The sequence below is a fragment of the Cynara cardunculus genome (assembly GCF_001531365.2).
Source record: "Cynara cardunculus var. scolymus isolate 2C chromosome LG 14, CcrdV1, whole genome shotgun sequence".
Taxonomy (NCBI): Eukaryota; Viridiplantae; Streptophyta; class Magnoliopsida; order Asterales; family Asteraceae; genus Cynara; species Cynara cardunculus.
Window position 1 is genome coordinate 3,970,961 of NC_037541.1, and position 17,001 is coordinate 3,987,961.

At 35.5% G+C, this 17,001-nt stretch overlaps 2 protein-coding genes across 3 annotated transcripts; one reads left to right on the top strand and one right to left on the bottom strand.

Moving 5' to 3' along the window:
* The first annotated feature begins 7,009 nt into the window (after positions 1-7,009).
* LOC112526484 (protease Do-like 5, chloroplastic) lies at positions 7,010-12,288 on the top strand. The gene is made up of 8 exons (XM_025136773.1): positions 7,010-7,293; positions 9,209-9,355; positions 9,816-9,878; positions 9,992-10,081; positions 10,703-10,825; positions 11,474-11,561; positions 11,667-11,741; positions 12,020-12,288. Exons 1-8 carry the CDS (start codon positions 7,051-7,053, stop codon positions 12,124-12,126), a joined length of 936 nt encoding a protein of 311 aa, XP_024992541.1. The 5' UTR covers positions 7,010-7,050; the 3' UTR covers positions 12,127-12,288.
* Positions 12,289-12,331: 43 nt separating this feature from the next.
* Positions 12,332-16,568, bottom strand: LOC112526485. Of its 2 annotated transcripts, none has more exons than XM_025136774.1 (3): positions 16,392-16,568; positions 12,673-13,016; positions 12,332-12,463 (listed from the first exon to the last, which is right to left on the bottom strand). In XM_025136774.1, the coding sequence occupies exons 2-3, from the start codon at positions 12,999-13,001 to the stop codon at positions 12,418-12,420; spliced, it is 375 nt and encodes a 124-aa protein (XP_024992542.1). In that variant the 5' UTR covers positions 13,002-13,016; positions 16,392-16,568; the 3' UTR covers positions 12,332-12,417. The 2 variants fall into 2 exon arrangements, with proteins under 2 accessions (XP_024992542.1, XP_024992543.1); XM_025136775.1 differs by having other exon boundaries at positions 16,396-16,536.
* Positions 16,569-17,001: the final 433 nt, after the last annotated feature.

Genomic DNA, 17,001 nt, shown 5'->3' on the forward strand with positions numbered 1-17,001 from the left:
CGTTAGAAATTACGTATATATCATGCTTTAGTTTGGGTTGTCATTTGTTGGGCAAACATTAGGATTGTTTCCGTTAGAAATTACGTATATATCATGCTTTAGTTTGGGTTTCCATTTGTTGGTCAAACGTTAGGATTGTTTAAGTTAGAAATTACGTATATGTCATTATTTAGTTTGGGTTGTGATTTATTGGGCAAACGTTAGGATTGTTTTGGAAACGTCCCATCTACAGCCGTTATGCTGTCAAAATTGACTTGCAATCTTTTTTAAACTATATATAGGATGAGTATTCAACCGGTATCAGCCAAAGATACGGCGATGATCCCTCAACCTATCCATTAGTTGATAAAGAGTTGTAGGAGCAAGCGGTTGGGGGAAGCAAGAAAGGCCGTTTATTTGGGTTTGGGTACAACCAAGATCCAAATTGTGTCTTGACCGGGGACTTTCCGGAAGGTGGTTCATCGTCTTCAGATAAGCACGTATGTGTCTCTTTTCTTTTGATGATGTTTATCGACTTAGCTTATAATTCATATTAAATATTATAACGTTTTATTTATTTTATAGGAAATTCAAACCTTAAAGACCCAACTTAGAGAGTTACAGGAACAAAGTCAGCGCCAACTTAGAGACTTACAGGAACAAAGTCAGCGCCAACGGATGCGGAGGAGGAGCGACGTTTGGCGGAGGAGGAGCGATGGCGGGCGGCGGAGGAGCGACAGCGGGCGGCGGAGGAGGAGCGACGTTTGGCGGAGGAGGAGCGATGGCGGGCGGCGGAGGAGCGACGTTTGGCGGAGGAGGAGCGACAACGACAGAGGGAGGAGCAACAGGATAGACGAATTCAAGATATGGCTGCTTTGGTTACACAGCTCAGTCAATCTCAACATTTCCCCCCGCCACCATAATGAATATTGTCGTTTGCCTTTAAACAATTTAGTTTTGTTTATAACAATTTAGTTTTTGTTTGGTTGGAATAATTGTAGTTTCACTTTAATGTATGATATTTAGTTCTATTTCGCCTTTTTATTTTCAGTTTTAATATTGTACAGATTTACAGGTTTTAAATACAGGTATTAAATACAGGTTTTAAATATTAATTTTAAAATAAATTTAAAATATTAATATTTATATATTTTTCCGGCGGATTTCCGGCAGATATATCCGCTGGTATTTAAAAAAAGAAATTAATTCTTTTAGAAATATTTTTTTTTTAAATATTAATATTTATATATTTTTCAGACGGATTTCCGGCGGATATATCCGCCGGTATTTTTTTAAAAAAAATCAATTCTTTTAGAAATATTATTTTTAAAAAAAAATATTATTATATATATATATTTTACCGGCGGATTTCCGGCGGAATTATCCGCCGGTTTTTAAAAAAAAAATTAATTATTTTAGAAAATTAATTATTTTTCCGGCGAGAAATGTTTTCCGGCGGATTTCCGGCGGAATTTTCCGCCGGAAATTTTAAAAAAAAAAATTAAGGATTTGTTAAGTTAATCAAGATTTTTTAAAAAACCGGGCGAAGAATTTCCAGCGGCCGTGATCCGCCGGAAACGGGGAAAATCCGTCGGAAATTCCGCCGGAAAAACAATCACCGGCGCCCCTTTTATGGCGGCCAAATCCGCCGGAAATCACTTTTTCCGGCGGATTTGGCCGCCGGAAAAAGGGTTTTTTTTTTTGTAGTGATATAGTACATTCAAGTAACTTCAAATGAAGTAAAATCTTCAACGCGTTGTCTTAGGCTTCTAATACCTATGTTACTTATATCAAAATCTTTCAAATATGCAACTTTACCTCCATAATGGAATGGTTTTTTTTGGAATATGCCATCATGATTTATAGCCAAATTAATCTTCATATTGGTTCTCTTCAAACCTGAAAATAAACTTTTTGAAAATCTCAATATGAAAATAATGGTAGCAACATAAAATTGCTAGGAACATATCGACTAAAATGCATCTCCTCTTTTCTATACTTAATACAAACACATGGTGTGCATAAGCACATTCCCTGGGTTAAACTCCAAAGGAGTCAACGTGCAACAATAATCATTGCTTTAAACCTGCAAGTGGCGGCATATCCTATGGAGACTAACGGATATTCAAGTTTCAAGCTTAATAAGATGCAAACAGTGATTGCTTTAAACCTGCAAGGTTCTTAAAAAAAAGTGAACATCTTTTTAACTATCTAATATATTTTTTAAGGGAATTGGAGAGAGGTAACATTTTTCTCTTAGTTTATCGTCAACAACAATCCAGGCATAGTTGTTTTTTTCTATTGGAGACTAATGGATTAAGAATCGCATGATGAAAGAACTAACAGGAGAGGATTCATACCTTGTGAACGTCGTTGGTACCGGCGTCGACCGGCGAGGCAGTCGGAAGACGTGAACAGCGACGTTTAAGGCGGCGATGGCTAGGGTTGAAGGCATGAGCGCCAGAGGAGAGAATTGAGACGAACACGATACAATAACTGGACTCTTCGTTTACTAATTTTGATTTGTTAATCTTTTTTTAATAATAATGATGATTTGGCAAAATAATATCCACCCAATATATTTTTAAATTATTATTTGCCAACTCATAGGAAATTACCTCTTACTTGCTTAGCAGGTTAACCAATCCTTTGAATAAACAAAAAATTTGATGCAAACCCTTAAATAACAATTTTGAAAGTTGATTCTTCAAAATAGGAATTAGACGAACATTGGTTCCATTTTGATACAATTTTCCCTATTTGTTATTTTTTATATCCGAGTGAATTACATTAATTATTCCTATCGTATGCTTAAATTTTGAATTTGTTTCTTAAAACAAACTATGTACATTAATGGTCCTAACTTTCATAACACTTAGGGTGCGTTTATTGTCCAGACAGAACAAAACAGTTGTTCAGCACGTGGTAAGACAGAACTTAACATAACAGAACAACTAAAATGATCAATTTACTCCCAATGAGTTGTTTATATATTTTGATTAATTTTTGTAATTTATGAAATTATAACAAAATAATTATTTTATTAACAATATATATCATTAAAAATTTGTCAAAAAACAATTAAAATGACACAAAAATAAAAAGTTTATGTAGTTTCGAATTTTTATTTTATCTCTTTTCTACATTATTTATTATTATTAATATATAATGAATTACATAAGTTAAAAAAAACCATATAAAATTAATATTTTGGAAACTAATATATTAAAAGTTTAAAAAAATAAAATAAATCTAAAAAAATATAAAAAATATACATATTTAATATTTTAAAAGAGAATTAAGCTTTTAAAGTAAATTACAAATTTGGTCCCTATGATTATATGAAAATCATGGATCAAGTTACCCAACCAAAGTAATTACAACCATGGTCATGGTGATGATGGTTTTATTTTTGTTATTATATGGTTCCCTTCCCCTAACTTTATTAACCTAAACAAGAGTGTTTTAGTAATTTGATATTTTATCCATTTGAATTAAAAATTTAAAAATTTAGGAAGTGTTTGGGATTACTTATAAAAACAACTTATTGACTTATTTCAGTGTGACACCAGTAATAAGTACTTTTGAGAGTTTGGATAAACAACTTATATCGGTGTCAAACAGGTAACAAGGAGTTTTTGAAGAAGTTAAACCCTTCTGACTTATAATAAGTTGATAAGTACTTTTGTAGAAAAACATAAGTTGTTTCAAATAAGCAATCCTAAACACCCCTTTAATCTCCTAATGGTTGACCTCCCCCCAAACGCCGACAACCTCCCTCTTTTAGCTTCCATTTTCGGCGAATTCTAGCACACCCATCGAACCCTGAACTGAACGAAGTTCCGATTACGTTGACGAAGAAATATAAAGAAGAAATTAAGCTTCATATTCCCTTTTATGAAGGAATGGAAAGAAGAAAAGAATCTATTAGAGTGGTTTGAAGTAAAGGAAGCTCCAGATCCAGATTTCATTGATGAAGGAATCGAAAGGATAAAAGGAATTGACGAATGATTCGGTTGATGGAGGAATCGAAAAAAGAAAAGGAATTGACGAATCGTTTGAAGCTCCAGATGTTGTTGATGAGAAAGGATGGAACTGTAGATTCTATTGATGAAGGGGAACAGACATGCTTCAAAGATCAAGATTCAGTTGCAGAAGGAACACCATAAACAAGGGTCATCAAGATCTGGTTGAGATGTTGAAGACAAGATACGTAATGAAATCCATGAATTACGAAAACAAACCTTAAAATTAAGAATTACAAAATTATTCCAAATCCTTTTTTACCTTAATATCCGACCATTGCATAGCCATTTACTCCAAATGCAAATACAACTAACTCTATTTTGTTTCGGTATCAAATCCAAAATTTCAATAACTCTACTTTATTTTGAGTTATATTGTTAAATATAAGTCTGTTCCACCTTGTTCCATCATGTTAAATGGGGTAGGGCTGAAAGGCTTGTTCCACATAAGTCTTCTCAAACGTGGAACAAGATCTTTGTTCTATAATGTTATGTATAGTGTACCAAACACACTCTTATAAGTTCTCTAGAGTCAACACTGTTAATTAGCAACCGCTAGAAAGACAAATCAATCTTTAGGCAAATTACAGGGATCAAAATGTAATTCACTCTGAAATTAATCGTGATTCACGTATTTAAAATATTTATTACAAATATTTGAAGTAAGGTTAAAAATTATATACTAAAATCCGTTTGTTATGATACATAATTTTTTTGTTATGAAAAAAATAATTATATTTTAAAAGTTAAAATATTATGAAAAACTATTAAACCGAATTGTTAAATAATTATGAATAAGCTACAACACTTGAACTGATATTAGAATTAAAACAAATTAACGGTTTTAAAAATATTTTTAATAGATAAATTTAAAAAGAAACATGTGAATCACAGTTAATTTTAGAGTGATTTACATTTTGGTTCTTGTAATTTTCCCAAATACTGGTTTGTCATTTCTAAGGGTTGCTAACTAATGATGTTAACTTCAAAGACCTTGAGTTTTATAAAATCGAAAAGTTAGAGACCATCGGTTTACATATTTGTTTTGGGGACCAAATCGGGAATTCAAGCATACAATAGAGACAACCAGTGTAATTCACTCTTTATATTCTTATCATTGAGTCGCCAAAAAACAAATATAAAATTTTTAAAATTTTTTATATTTTTTTTGTAATTTATATAAAATATTAAAGTTTATTTAAAAAATATAACGACTTAAAAATGTTTTATTATGTCAACTAGTTTATCATCTAATCTACAAAACAGTTCAGTTAAAAGTATTGTTAAATTTACCTCTCTTACGGGTAGAATCAAGTCAAGTCATGCACTGAAAATTTAATAGGTAGAGATGTATTTAACAATACATAAACCTATTTAATTAATCAGATACCAACTAAATTATCAATTGACCACTAAGTATCATCTATCAATTAGATGACGAATCATCGTGTAAGAATGAAAGTTGAGTTTAAAAGAAATCTGCATTATGGATCATTGATTACTTTTAATCTCAACTTACCCCGTGAATTGTACTTCTTACAAAAATCTCAACTTAAGAAAAGCTAGTAGTGTACCCGTGCAATGTGGCGGGAACCGTGAATTTTAACGATTTTGAAGTTTTACTGGTTTTATTAGAGAAAATTTAACAATGTTATAAGTTACACTTGGTCTTTACATATTAATGCAATTTGAATAAATAAGAGTTATGGTTTCAATTACAGTCTATCGATGAAAAAAAATTGTATGACAGTTTAAAATCTAATATATTTAAAATCCAACATATTTAAACGACTCCACAAATATATTCGATTTACACCAAGAGCAAAAAATCAAGAGATTGAGAGCAAGAGCGAGAGTTCTAGAGCAATTAAATGTGAGATGAATGAGATGACTTTTAATAACTCATGGTGAATATCAGTTTGCATCTCACCTTGGGGGGATAGGGAGAAGACAGAGAGCGATAGAGGTATGAAAGGATGAAAAGTGTCAAAAGTATCGTGAGAACATGAAAAAAAAAATATAATAATATGCATCGGTAACTTGTACCATATGTTATTTTAATTATAGATTAAGGGTGCGTTTGGTTTGCGGGATTGGAATGGATTTGGGGGGATTTAGATTTGAAATCCATTCCAATCATGTGTTTGGTTTGTAGGAATGGTAGGATTTCAAATCCAATGATTCATTTAAAATCCCGTGAACCATGGATTTCAAAATCCTTTGAAAATACATGGGATTTCAAAATCCCATCCCCGTGGGATTTCATCTTCTCCATCTTCTCCCATCGATTGCTTCACCCATCGCTTCCCTCCCATACGCCTCCCGCTTCCTTCACCCATCGCTTCCCTCCCATCGATTGCTTCACCCACGCCTCCCGCTTCCTTCCCGTCGCGTCCCTTGTGAAGCTGTGCCCTAGGTTTGCCTCCTCACCGGTGCTGTCTTCCTCGCCGGTGCTGTCTTCCTCGCCGGTGCTGTCTTCCTTCCCGTCGCGTCCCTTGCGAAGCTGTGCCCTAGGTTTGCCTCCTCGCCGGTGCTGTCTTCCTCGCCGGTGCTGTCTTCCTTCCTGTTTGCCGACGTATCCCATGACTCAGCAGGTAATCGATTAACCCCTTTTCTATAGCATTAGAAATGCTCGATTATGGTCTGCTTGAATAGAAAATGCACAAGGGTTCTGCCCTAATTTCCTGTAATCAAATCCAAATCCTGCAAACCAAACACAGGAATGGATTTTAAATCCAATCCAATCCAAATTCAATGGAATCCAAATCCCTCCAGGAATCCAAATCCCTCAGAAACATTCCCGCAAACCAAACGCACCCTAAGAGATTTCAAAACTAAATACATAAAATAATAATAATACTTAATACATTATAAGTTGTTTTTAGATATTTAATATTTTATATATAAATATATGGTACTTTATAAATTAAAAATTATTTTTTAAAGATTTTTAATAAATCTGATTTCTAAAGTAGCTTAATATATTGATATTTCCAAGAGGAAGTAGTGAAAAGCGTGGGAAGATAGATAGAGAATTGAAAGGGTGATGGAGATTCTGGGTTTCGGTGGTTCCATCTTCAACCCCATCCCCATTTCTTCTAACCACCTCCCTTCCTCTGCTTCTCCTTCTGTTCTGCCATCTCATCTACTTACAAAACGAAGAGCAATTATCTTCACGACGGTGGTTTCGTTTCTTCAATTATCTCCAAAATCACCGTTTCAATCTGCAATTGCCCAACAACTGGATGAAACGCAGCAGGACGAAGATCGTGTTGTTCGTCTCTTTGAGGTTTTTCTTTACTCTATTCCCTTCTGCTTTAAGGGATTTTAACAGAGTTCGTTCTCTTTTCTGTGATTTGGGGTTTTTGGAATTTTAGCTTCACGAATTTTCAATCCTACTCCTTCAGTTCTTTGAGAATTGCATGTTTGAGTGTTTGATTGTTGGCTTCGTGTAGTGATTCCAACAATATTTTGGGAATTTTGGAGGTAAGTAAGTAGTTTCCATGGCACATCTTGAAATGAAGTTATTGGAGGAGGCCAGGAGGGTGTAATAATTATGTTTGGCTTTTCAAAGTCAACAAATAATGATCAGTTTTATCTGGAAGGGTGTCCTGAGGCTATGCCTTGCCACCACCTCAGATACACTCACTGACCATAATTGTTGTGGACTTCTAGAATTGAACCTACGCGCTCATACAATGGATCTTTGGAGGTCAATAGTGGAATCTTTTACTTGTATGGATTGCTTTACTTATTAGTTTTAGGGGCTGTTTGAAAACTGACTGTTTGATAGGTGTTCTGAATGGATGGTTTGAATGACAGAAAATTACCATTTTATGTTGAATTTTTGATTGTTGTGTTTTTGTTTGATCTAGAGCTTGAATAAAAATAATGTTATGTTAAATCATAGAGAGGGTTATCAAACAATCATAATATGTTCGGTATTAAATCATACAAAGGGTTAAAATCATAATTTTTGTCCTTCAAAACACTTACCAAGCAATCATTTTTCGTTATGCATTACATCATGCTTAGTATCTTAATTATTCTAACCACTTAATCATTATGGACCAAATATCATTCAACATTTGTCAAACAAGGTTAGGTTTCGGTGACAAAGAGAGTTCAGGTGAGAAGCGTAGGAAAGGATCTCCACCCTTAGATGCACATTAGGATGAGATGCATCGAATCAATCCCCGTATCAAGCGTGATTCATGGATAGGTTTGAGATTAAAGGTGATCAAAGGTCCTTTCTTACGCTTTTCATCTAAACTCTCTTTCTCACACGATCCTTCGCCTTGTCAAACAACCCCTTATTTATCTTTCACACAAATAGTTGCTCTACCTTTTGGAATAAAGGACAAGTATTCTTTCATCCCAACCTTAAAAACCTATCTTCGAGTGGAATATACTGGGTTGGTTTTTTATCATTCATTACATGGCAGTTTCATATTGATTTTCGAGTTCAAATATGAGAATGTTCTACCTTCAAAAGTCAAACATGGACAATTTAATGGTGTTTGTATATAATGCTCTCAAGAGAGATCAAGATGCATCTCAAATCACCAAATTCTTTACCTTTCCTCTTGTACTTGTTGGAAACAACTGCTCAACTCTTTGGGTAGATGACAAATCTACATACATCTCATCCCCTCAACTATTTAGATAAACGACAGAGCTGCATACATCCTATCCCTCATACTGTACTTTCGATTGGGATATACTGCATCCCTTTGGTTTGGTTTTTTGTACTTGTACATGTAACTTGCCAACTTTCTTTTAAAGGATATTTGCATTATGAGCATTGCAAAGATATATGAACTTGTTGACCATTCATTCTTTTGGGTTCCATATTGAAAACAATCATGGTTTCGATATTATGCATTGTGTCAATTGACTGCATGATGGAGTTTTTTGAGTCTATGATGTTATACATGTGAACCATGAGTCGTTATTTACGATTCATTCTTTACAACGTTCTTGAAACTACTTAAATATATGGTAAAATCCATATCAACCGTCATTGCACAAAACTCTGTAGCAAGCACCCAATGAAGAAGTGCTAAAGTGCATGTCTTAAACCACAATTTGAGCAACACTATTTGGTATCAAATATGTTATTTAGTACAATTTGAGTTATTTCTCCAGGCCATCTGATGAATTTGAAATCATGCTACTAACATTCATTCATGGGATGGTTGTAGGAAACATCACCATCTGTGGTTTTCATCAAAGATCTTGAGATCGTCAATAACCCTAAAAGCTCTGATGAGGTTGTGATGGTAGATGATGAGAAAGCAATAGTTGAAGGAACGGGTTCAGGCTTTATTTGGGATAAGTTCGGTCACATTGTATGATCTTGTTCTATTGCTATATTTCATTTTGATACAGGAGTCAAACATATCTACATAGAAACGCTTCTTTTGTGGGTCCTGTCTCAATTTCTCCTCCACATAAACACCATACGAACACCAGATAGCGTAAATGAATTGGGTTATTCAGGAGAACAACTTTCTGACTTATTTTTTTAATTGCACGACCTTCTAACAGATTTTGAGTCATTCTTGTGTTATAAAGGGGCATTTTGGTAAGCAGAGATGTTCTTAAATCCGTCAGACGGTCATGCATTTAAAAGAATCTGTCAGAAAATTATTCTCTTGACTAACCCCTAGATGAAATAGGATCTTAGTAGGTTCCGTATTATGGTAAAAACCTCCAATGCTTTCTTGTATGAATATCTAAAGTAAGCAATTGTTTTTTACGGATATAACAAATTGTACATTTTACTTACATGCTATAAATGTATGGCAGGTGACAAATTATCACGTTGTTGAAAAGTTGGCTACGGATCAAAATGGGCGACAACGTTGTAAGGTTCTGATACTAGTCTATTTCATTGATAGATGTATCATAATAAAGCCGTTGGGTTGGTTCTACTTTGTACCAAATTATACCTTAATAAATTCTGCTGGTTGTTTCTCATACAGGTATTCCTAGTCGACAAAACTGGCAACAGTTTATCTAGAGATGCGAAGATTATTGGTGTTGATCCATCGTATGATTTGGCTGTCCTAAAGGTGGGTAAGAAACAGACGATAGTAAAAGTAGAAAACAAACAGTCACTAAATGTATGCAAGAAAAGAAAACGTAAGCATGCTTTGATTCTAATAGCAGCAAAGCTACTACTTTGTGAGTTGAGACCGAACGTTCAGAGACTATATATGAGCCATGGAACGGTCTCCTTCCAAAACGCGAAGGAAATTTTGAGTAGAAAGACTTCTTCCCTCTTTAACCCTTGCAAAGTTGAGTGACTTAACCAAAGGGCCTTTGGCCTAGGGGTATCCGGGTTACCGTTAGAGCCCAGCCTCCTAGGAGGCCAAGGGTTTAAACATCACCAAAGGTGACGAGGGTGTGTGAGTTCATTTGTCGTATATAAATATCAGATACTTCAAAAGAAAGTTACTGCCTTAGTGCAACCTGGGCGTCTTTATACTTGTTACTTTGTTCGGATATGTGGAACCCCTTTGAATTCTTTCTAAAAGATCCATTATAGGAGGGGATTCCAACAATACAGGTTTGATGGTCCGGGTGTGGCTGATGTGGGATCAACAATACTGATTCTCAAATCATGTTTGGCATCAGTTTCCATTACATTTTCTGTCCCTTGGTTGATGATTTATTCATACTCGTTTTTGCAGGTTGATGTTGAAGGGATTGAAGTAAAGCCGGTAAGTATAGGCAGCGCTCGTAGACTAAACGTGGGGCAGAGCTGTTATGCTATTGGGAATCCTTATGGATATGAGAACACATTAACCACCGGGGTAAGACTTCCAAATCTTATAGCAACTATCCTCTCATGCACATAAACCAAACCAAACGAGTCTGGTATATCCCACATGGAAATGGGATTTGGGGGATTGGGATGTAGCCGACCTGTCCTCTATCCCACATAGTAGAGCGGCTATTTTGCACATGCGCACCTCAAATTATTCCTCAATGGCTTCAAAAGCTGTGGGATGCTTGAGGAATTTAATATTGTTGGAGACTTGGAGTCCTATATCTGCTAAACTTGAACCATTTTTCTTCGATATATGTTGAAACCTCTCTTCTCTCCTAAATGGGTTCTCCACATTCCAACATGGTATCAGAGCAAAGATCTACCACTTTAAGGACTCTACACTTTGGCACGATATGTGTCCATCTTGCCTAAGTTGGATTGGAGGTGGAGGGGGAAGGGGAGGGGGAGGGGAGTCCCACATGAGCTAGACTTGGACCATTTATCCTCGATATATGTTGGAACCTCACTTCTCTCCAGAAGGACTGTTTTCGAAAGTAATCTAATGGGTTTCCACATAATCTCGTAAATACAACATTGCCCAAAAGACTACAAAATTCCTTTAATCTAGCAACATATAAGATCCATTAGTGAGTTGCCATGGAAACCTTACATAAACATAGAACCGTGGCAGGTAGTCAGTGGGCTAGGAAGGGAGATACCTTCACCAAATGGAGGTGCCATCAGAGGAGCCATTCAAACGGATGCAGCTATTAATTCAGGTAAATTCCAGAATCTAGACCAATAGTACTACAAAATTTTGTGAAATTTGTACGGTGGTGTAAACGATATTTTTATGAAATTTTTGGTGTATTTCTGTTCTGTAGGAAATTCGGGTGGACCCTTGCTTGATTCCCATGGCCAAGTTATTGGTGTTAATACTGCAACTTTCACTCGAAAAGGTATATAATTTGCTTTCCTTTGAGTTAAATTATACATCCAAGTGTACGTGAACGAGATTGGACAAGACTAAACAGGCGAGAGTGAGTAGATAGGTGAAAGAATTGTGGATGGTTTTAGGGTTTTAATTTGATATGAGTAGTTTAGTAATTTATCAATCTTGTTTCATATTAGCTGAGTCTAATTTTTGTGTCAATCGTGGGACAACAAGTTCTTGTTCTGTTATGTCACATCTTGTCCCATGTATCAAATGCATAATAGATGATGAAAATTGTTGCAGGGTCAGGGACGTCATCTGGGGTTAACTTTGCGATACCAATCGATACGGTCATGCAGACCATACCTTACTTGATCGTTTATGGGACTGCTTACCGGGATAGGTTTTGATGGTTGGTCTACTCGGTGGAACAAAGTTTACCTTAGCCGATGTTTATTGTAAACGGAAACTCTTTCATAATATTCTCATGTTGATATCGATGTTTGTATTGTATCTATCGTCATTCTTTATGAATTTCTTCAACGGGTTGATATCAATCTTTAAGATGTTGATTAGCAGGGAGAATTTCATATCCAACAGTTTTTGTTCACCTAAAGATATGGATACAAATGCAGCTAACCATGAAATTGAAGTAAACAAAACCTAATTGGCCGGTTTGGTTTATTTGGTTTCGCATTGGTTTAACATCGTTGTATGACTTCACTCTTTGGAGTGCCTCCACCGTACCTGTCCCACAATCATCATCAAGATAGGTTGGTGTGGAAGAAAAAATTAAAATCACCAAAAAAATTACATTTAACTCCAACAATTCTCCATTTTAAGGATATCAAAGAAGCGTCGTCAACAAATTACATTCAGCTGTTTCTATAATCCTATCAAAGAAGCATAGTCAACAAGAAAAAGAAAACATCTGAATCGAGTGTTAGGAAACTTACTTTTGCACCTGAAGGGAGAGTAGTGAGAGTTGTTCATCGATCGAGCAATCAACGTGACAAGATGTTCTGCAGGACGAAGGAATTAATATGAGACCAAGACCCCTCTGTTCCATTGGGGAAGGAGAAGATCTTCGGGTACTACGATACTCGACAGCATCTTGAAGAATGATGTTTCCTTGTTTGTCCATGCAGTAAAATGCGCCCATGAAAAAACGCCCATCGTTTACCCCCACCAGCATTCGCCTAAATAACAGTTTTTTGACATGAGAAATCTTTGATTTGTTGTCTCCAATAGATGTTTGATCTGGTGCTTGCATTGCATTCTCCATTTCTAACAAACAATCCTACATAAAACAACCCTTTAAATTTACAAATCAAATGAATTCGATATATCCCACACAAAGGTAGGGTCCAAGGGGTCTTCACATAAGCAACCATTCTAATATTTGGATGGAGGTCAGGTTTGCCTACATCTCATCCTCCCGGACCCCACCTTTGGGTGGGATATACTGGGTTTGTTTGGTTTGGTTTGGAGGTGAGGTCTAGCAATCCTTACCTCTACCCGAAAGGGTAGAGAGGCGGTTTCCGTGAAAACCCACGGCTTGCGAAACAAATAATAATAGGAAACAAGTACGGGAAGTAGCAGAGAAGCAACAACCCAAAAAGTTTAAATATCTCGAACAAAATGACATCACATTTTTATGTCTTTGGTCCTCACTCATGTTGTTGTGACGTGCACCTGTTCCATTCTGTTTTTCAGATATCAAGAATCAAGAACAGTCCATAACAAGTGAAGCAAGTAAGTCACCAATCTGTTCTCAATTAACCTTTTTTACTTGCGTTGATATCCACCAAACCACATGATCAACGATTGGGATTTGGATGACATTCGATCCATATGGCATTATGGGAACACCGATCCTGATATTTTGTGTTCTGCCATAGATTATTGTACACTATGAAGTTCTACTTCTTATCTTTATGACCTTAATGTCCAAAACAGGAAGATACATCTTGTGTAGCATCTATCTCTCAGCACCATAAGCTTATTGCACACAAAAATATCTCGTGTGGTTCATATGGCTCATACGTAAGTTATGTACAGTAATCCCTCATTGGTTTGGTTCTGAAATCGTTCTGAGTGATCTTTCTTAACAACCAGATGCCATTTTCAACCCTCTACTCTGCTTTTTTCTGCTCTCCAAAATTATTGTTTCAGACTTGTTATTTATTTTACCATACCATCAATTCTAAACAACCAACAGACAAAACCCCCAAAAGAAACCAAAAAAAGCAGCAAGTTTCCTTTGATTGTGTCTATTATTTCTACAGGCTTCCTAGAATCGGGCCAAATAACGCTACAAACTTTACTATGTCAATGTGTAGCAAGTGTAAAAGAAATAATAAAACTCTACATTGCGCATTTGCGCTGAATTCAAAAACTTGAACAAAAACAAAGACCCATCATTCCTAACTTTACAATGACACTTCACGACGACAATAATGGCGTATCTCATGAAAACCACTCACTGAATGATTTTGAAGAATCAATGAACAAGAGAAAAAATTATTTTTAAACAGGAACACCAAAGACCAACCTAACATAGGGCTACGAGGAGTAAACGGAAAAGATAAATGTAAAGCCATAAAGAAAGTGACGAATAATACATACAAACAAAACCCATTTCTTCACTTAGGCATATAATCATACAGCTAATGTGATTCTACAAATTCTATATAACAAGAATCCAGATTATTGCATGGATTTCAGGATGTATATGGAAAGTCAATTAAAGCATCAAAATGTTAATGAGAGAAGAGCATATCACCTTAAACCAAATTAATTGAATAAGGGTAGAGAAATTAAAATACTTTTGCTTTACTTCCACCAATTTTGAATGGCATTCACATCAATTTCAATTCTCTCAATCAAACACGAAAGTTGATTCAGTTGGCCTTGAACATGATTTGGGGGAAGTCAATCAAGATTCTCTTTTATGTTGAGCTTGCTCCTTAACTGTGTATAGCACATGGACTGGACTGCACATGATTAGTTGTTTATATATTGTTTGGTAAGACTCGTAAAGTCAAGATGAAATGTTAAAATGACGGGATTATCCCAAGATTGTTGTTTAATGTCTTTTTTACCTTATCAGGTTTTTTCATTTCTGAACCTATTGATGTTGCCTACTCATCTCATCTTCACAAATCACAATTATATACTCTCCTTCTAGCATGTGTTGGTCTTTTTCCTTGTCAATTGCATGAAAAAGCTTATTTACTTTGAATAAAGATGCTAAGATTTATTTCTTTTCCTTTTTGTTTCACATTCATCTTGATTTGAGCATGCACAACAGTTGCTTTCAGAATTTTCCAACACATCAGAGAATAGCAATCATCATCTAGAATAAGGCTTATATAAAATCAAAAGCATAACCAAAACAAAATCACAACAGATAAAAAAAAACCCTATCGATGCCTAAAATCATAAGCATAACAACTCCTAAAATTGAAAATAGCAGCAGATAACAATGCACTGCTCCTTTGGAAGTGAAGACCTAAAATACGAAATTGAACAAAGTACAAAACCAACAGATTAAAATCAATGTCTAACTAGAAAATACGAATATGTCAAAAAACCCTAATATCAACAAAAATGCCAAAACTTGATGCAAAACGATTGTCCGGATGATTAAGAGGCTCTATATGATTTAGTACAATGCAGAAAAAATTAATTGTTTGGTAACTGTGAATGACAAAAAGTTACAATTTTAACCCACTGTATGATTTAATGTTAAATGAAATACGAATGTTTGGTAAATGTTATAGATTATAAATTACCTTGCATATATATATAACTTTGCAAACATAAATTACTATTGCCACATTGCAAATTTATCAAACACAACTTTAAAACATCCTTTTTTGTTGATCGGCATGGAGAGGGACAAAATCACGAAGACAGGTCTGAAACATGCTGACAAATGACAACCACGGCTTCTGATAGATGTCATTGCATCTTCAAACTCATCTCGAGTGATTTATTTAGAATTCAATAAACTTAGGCTTGGTTTAAAAATTGATTCCAATGACAAAATTCCAACATTACAAGTGGAACCTAAACCATCATGTTAAGCCAATCCTCTTGTTTGATCATTCCTATAAAATGGGTGACTACCATCATGTACCATGCAAGAAATTCTATGGTTGTCTGCAAAAAGTTTGTAATAGCAAGTTAAGTCATCAGTGATCTGCAGACAATTCTCTTACATTTACAAACAATCTATGGTTATTGTCTTCACCAATTAAGCAGTATAATTTCCAAGATTTCATAGCAATTTTATATAGACAATAAATTTGTAACACCCACAAGGTATATAATACAAAGTCCTGCAGAAACCATAAAACTGAGCACAATGGGGGTAATCACAAACGAGCTTGAAGATGCAACAGCAGCAAAAAGAAAATCTCATTGAAAACTTTTATCAAACACTTGGTGGTCGAGAAAAGAACATGAACACAATAGAGGTAATAACAAACGAAGATAAGATCAAAGTGGGGTAATCAAACATCAAGACGGAGAGATGTTGAAATGAAATATGCATACTTCAAAAAAATCCAAAAGAAATCATACCCAAACACAAATTATTGTTTCCAAATACCACGTAAATCACACAAATCATTGTCTCAAACCTAGAATTAGATGAGTGTTCACATACCTACAATATTGATAGGAGTTACAGAGCCAACAGTAACGAGGAGAAAGAGAGATGGACCAGAAGACAACAGTTGTAAGAGATCGTATCGAGCAAATGGGGGAACATAACGCTTCTGAATGATATTGGCAGAGTGTTAAATTTTTACGAAACAGCGTAACCTCTGATTGATTAAGATTTGGGCTCTGGATGGTACCAATCAGAGCCAAACTGTGAACTGAATGGGTAGCCCAATGTTCAGCCAAACTTAACTAGCTGGGCCTATTAATCTATTTTTTTATATAAATTAAACAATTATTAAGGGGCTGTTTGTTTGGCTCTTAATGGTGATATTAAGAGCCAACCTCTTAATCGGTCAGAGGTTGATGTTGTTTGGCAAATAAAAAATGGCTCTTAATGGTTACAACTCTCTTCTTAACCATTTTGCATCTAAAGGGTCTCTAAACCATTCAGAGTTATCTTTTTCCATATTTGCCCTCTCCCCCAACGTTCCTCACACATCGCTCACAGCCCCTCCCCCCACACACAATCGCCAGTCTTCACTCTGTCGCGCTCGTCACTCTGTCGCCGCTCGTCACTCTGTCGCACGATCGCCGGTCTTCACTCTGTCGCC

Excerpts from the sequence above, each read along its gene's own strand:
- LOC112526484 (XM_025136773.1), top strand. The coding sequence starts at position 7,051 with ATGGAGATTCTGGGTTTCGGTGGTTCCATCTTCAACCCCATCCCCATT. Across the intron at positions 9,879-9,991 it reads ATGGGCGACAACGTTGTAAG|GTATTCCTAGTCGACAAAAC; the intron begins GTTCTGATACTA and ends TTTCTCATACAG. Across the intron at positions 10,082-10,702 it reads ATGATTTGGCTGTCCTAAAG|GTTGATGTTGAAGGGATTGA; the intron begins GTGGGTAAGAAA and ends TCGTTTTTGCAG.
- LOC112526485 (XM_025136774.1), bottom strand. The coding sequence starts at position 13,001 with ATGGAGAATGCAATGCAAGCACCAGATCAAACATCTATTGGAGACAAC. Across the intron at positions 12,464-12,672 it reads CTCTCCCTTCAGGTGCAAAA|GTACGGTGGAGGCACTCCAA; the intron begins GTAAGTTTCCTA and ends ATTGTGGGACAG.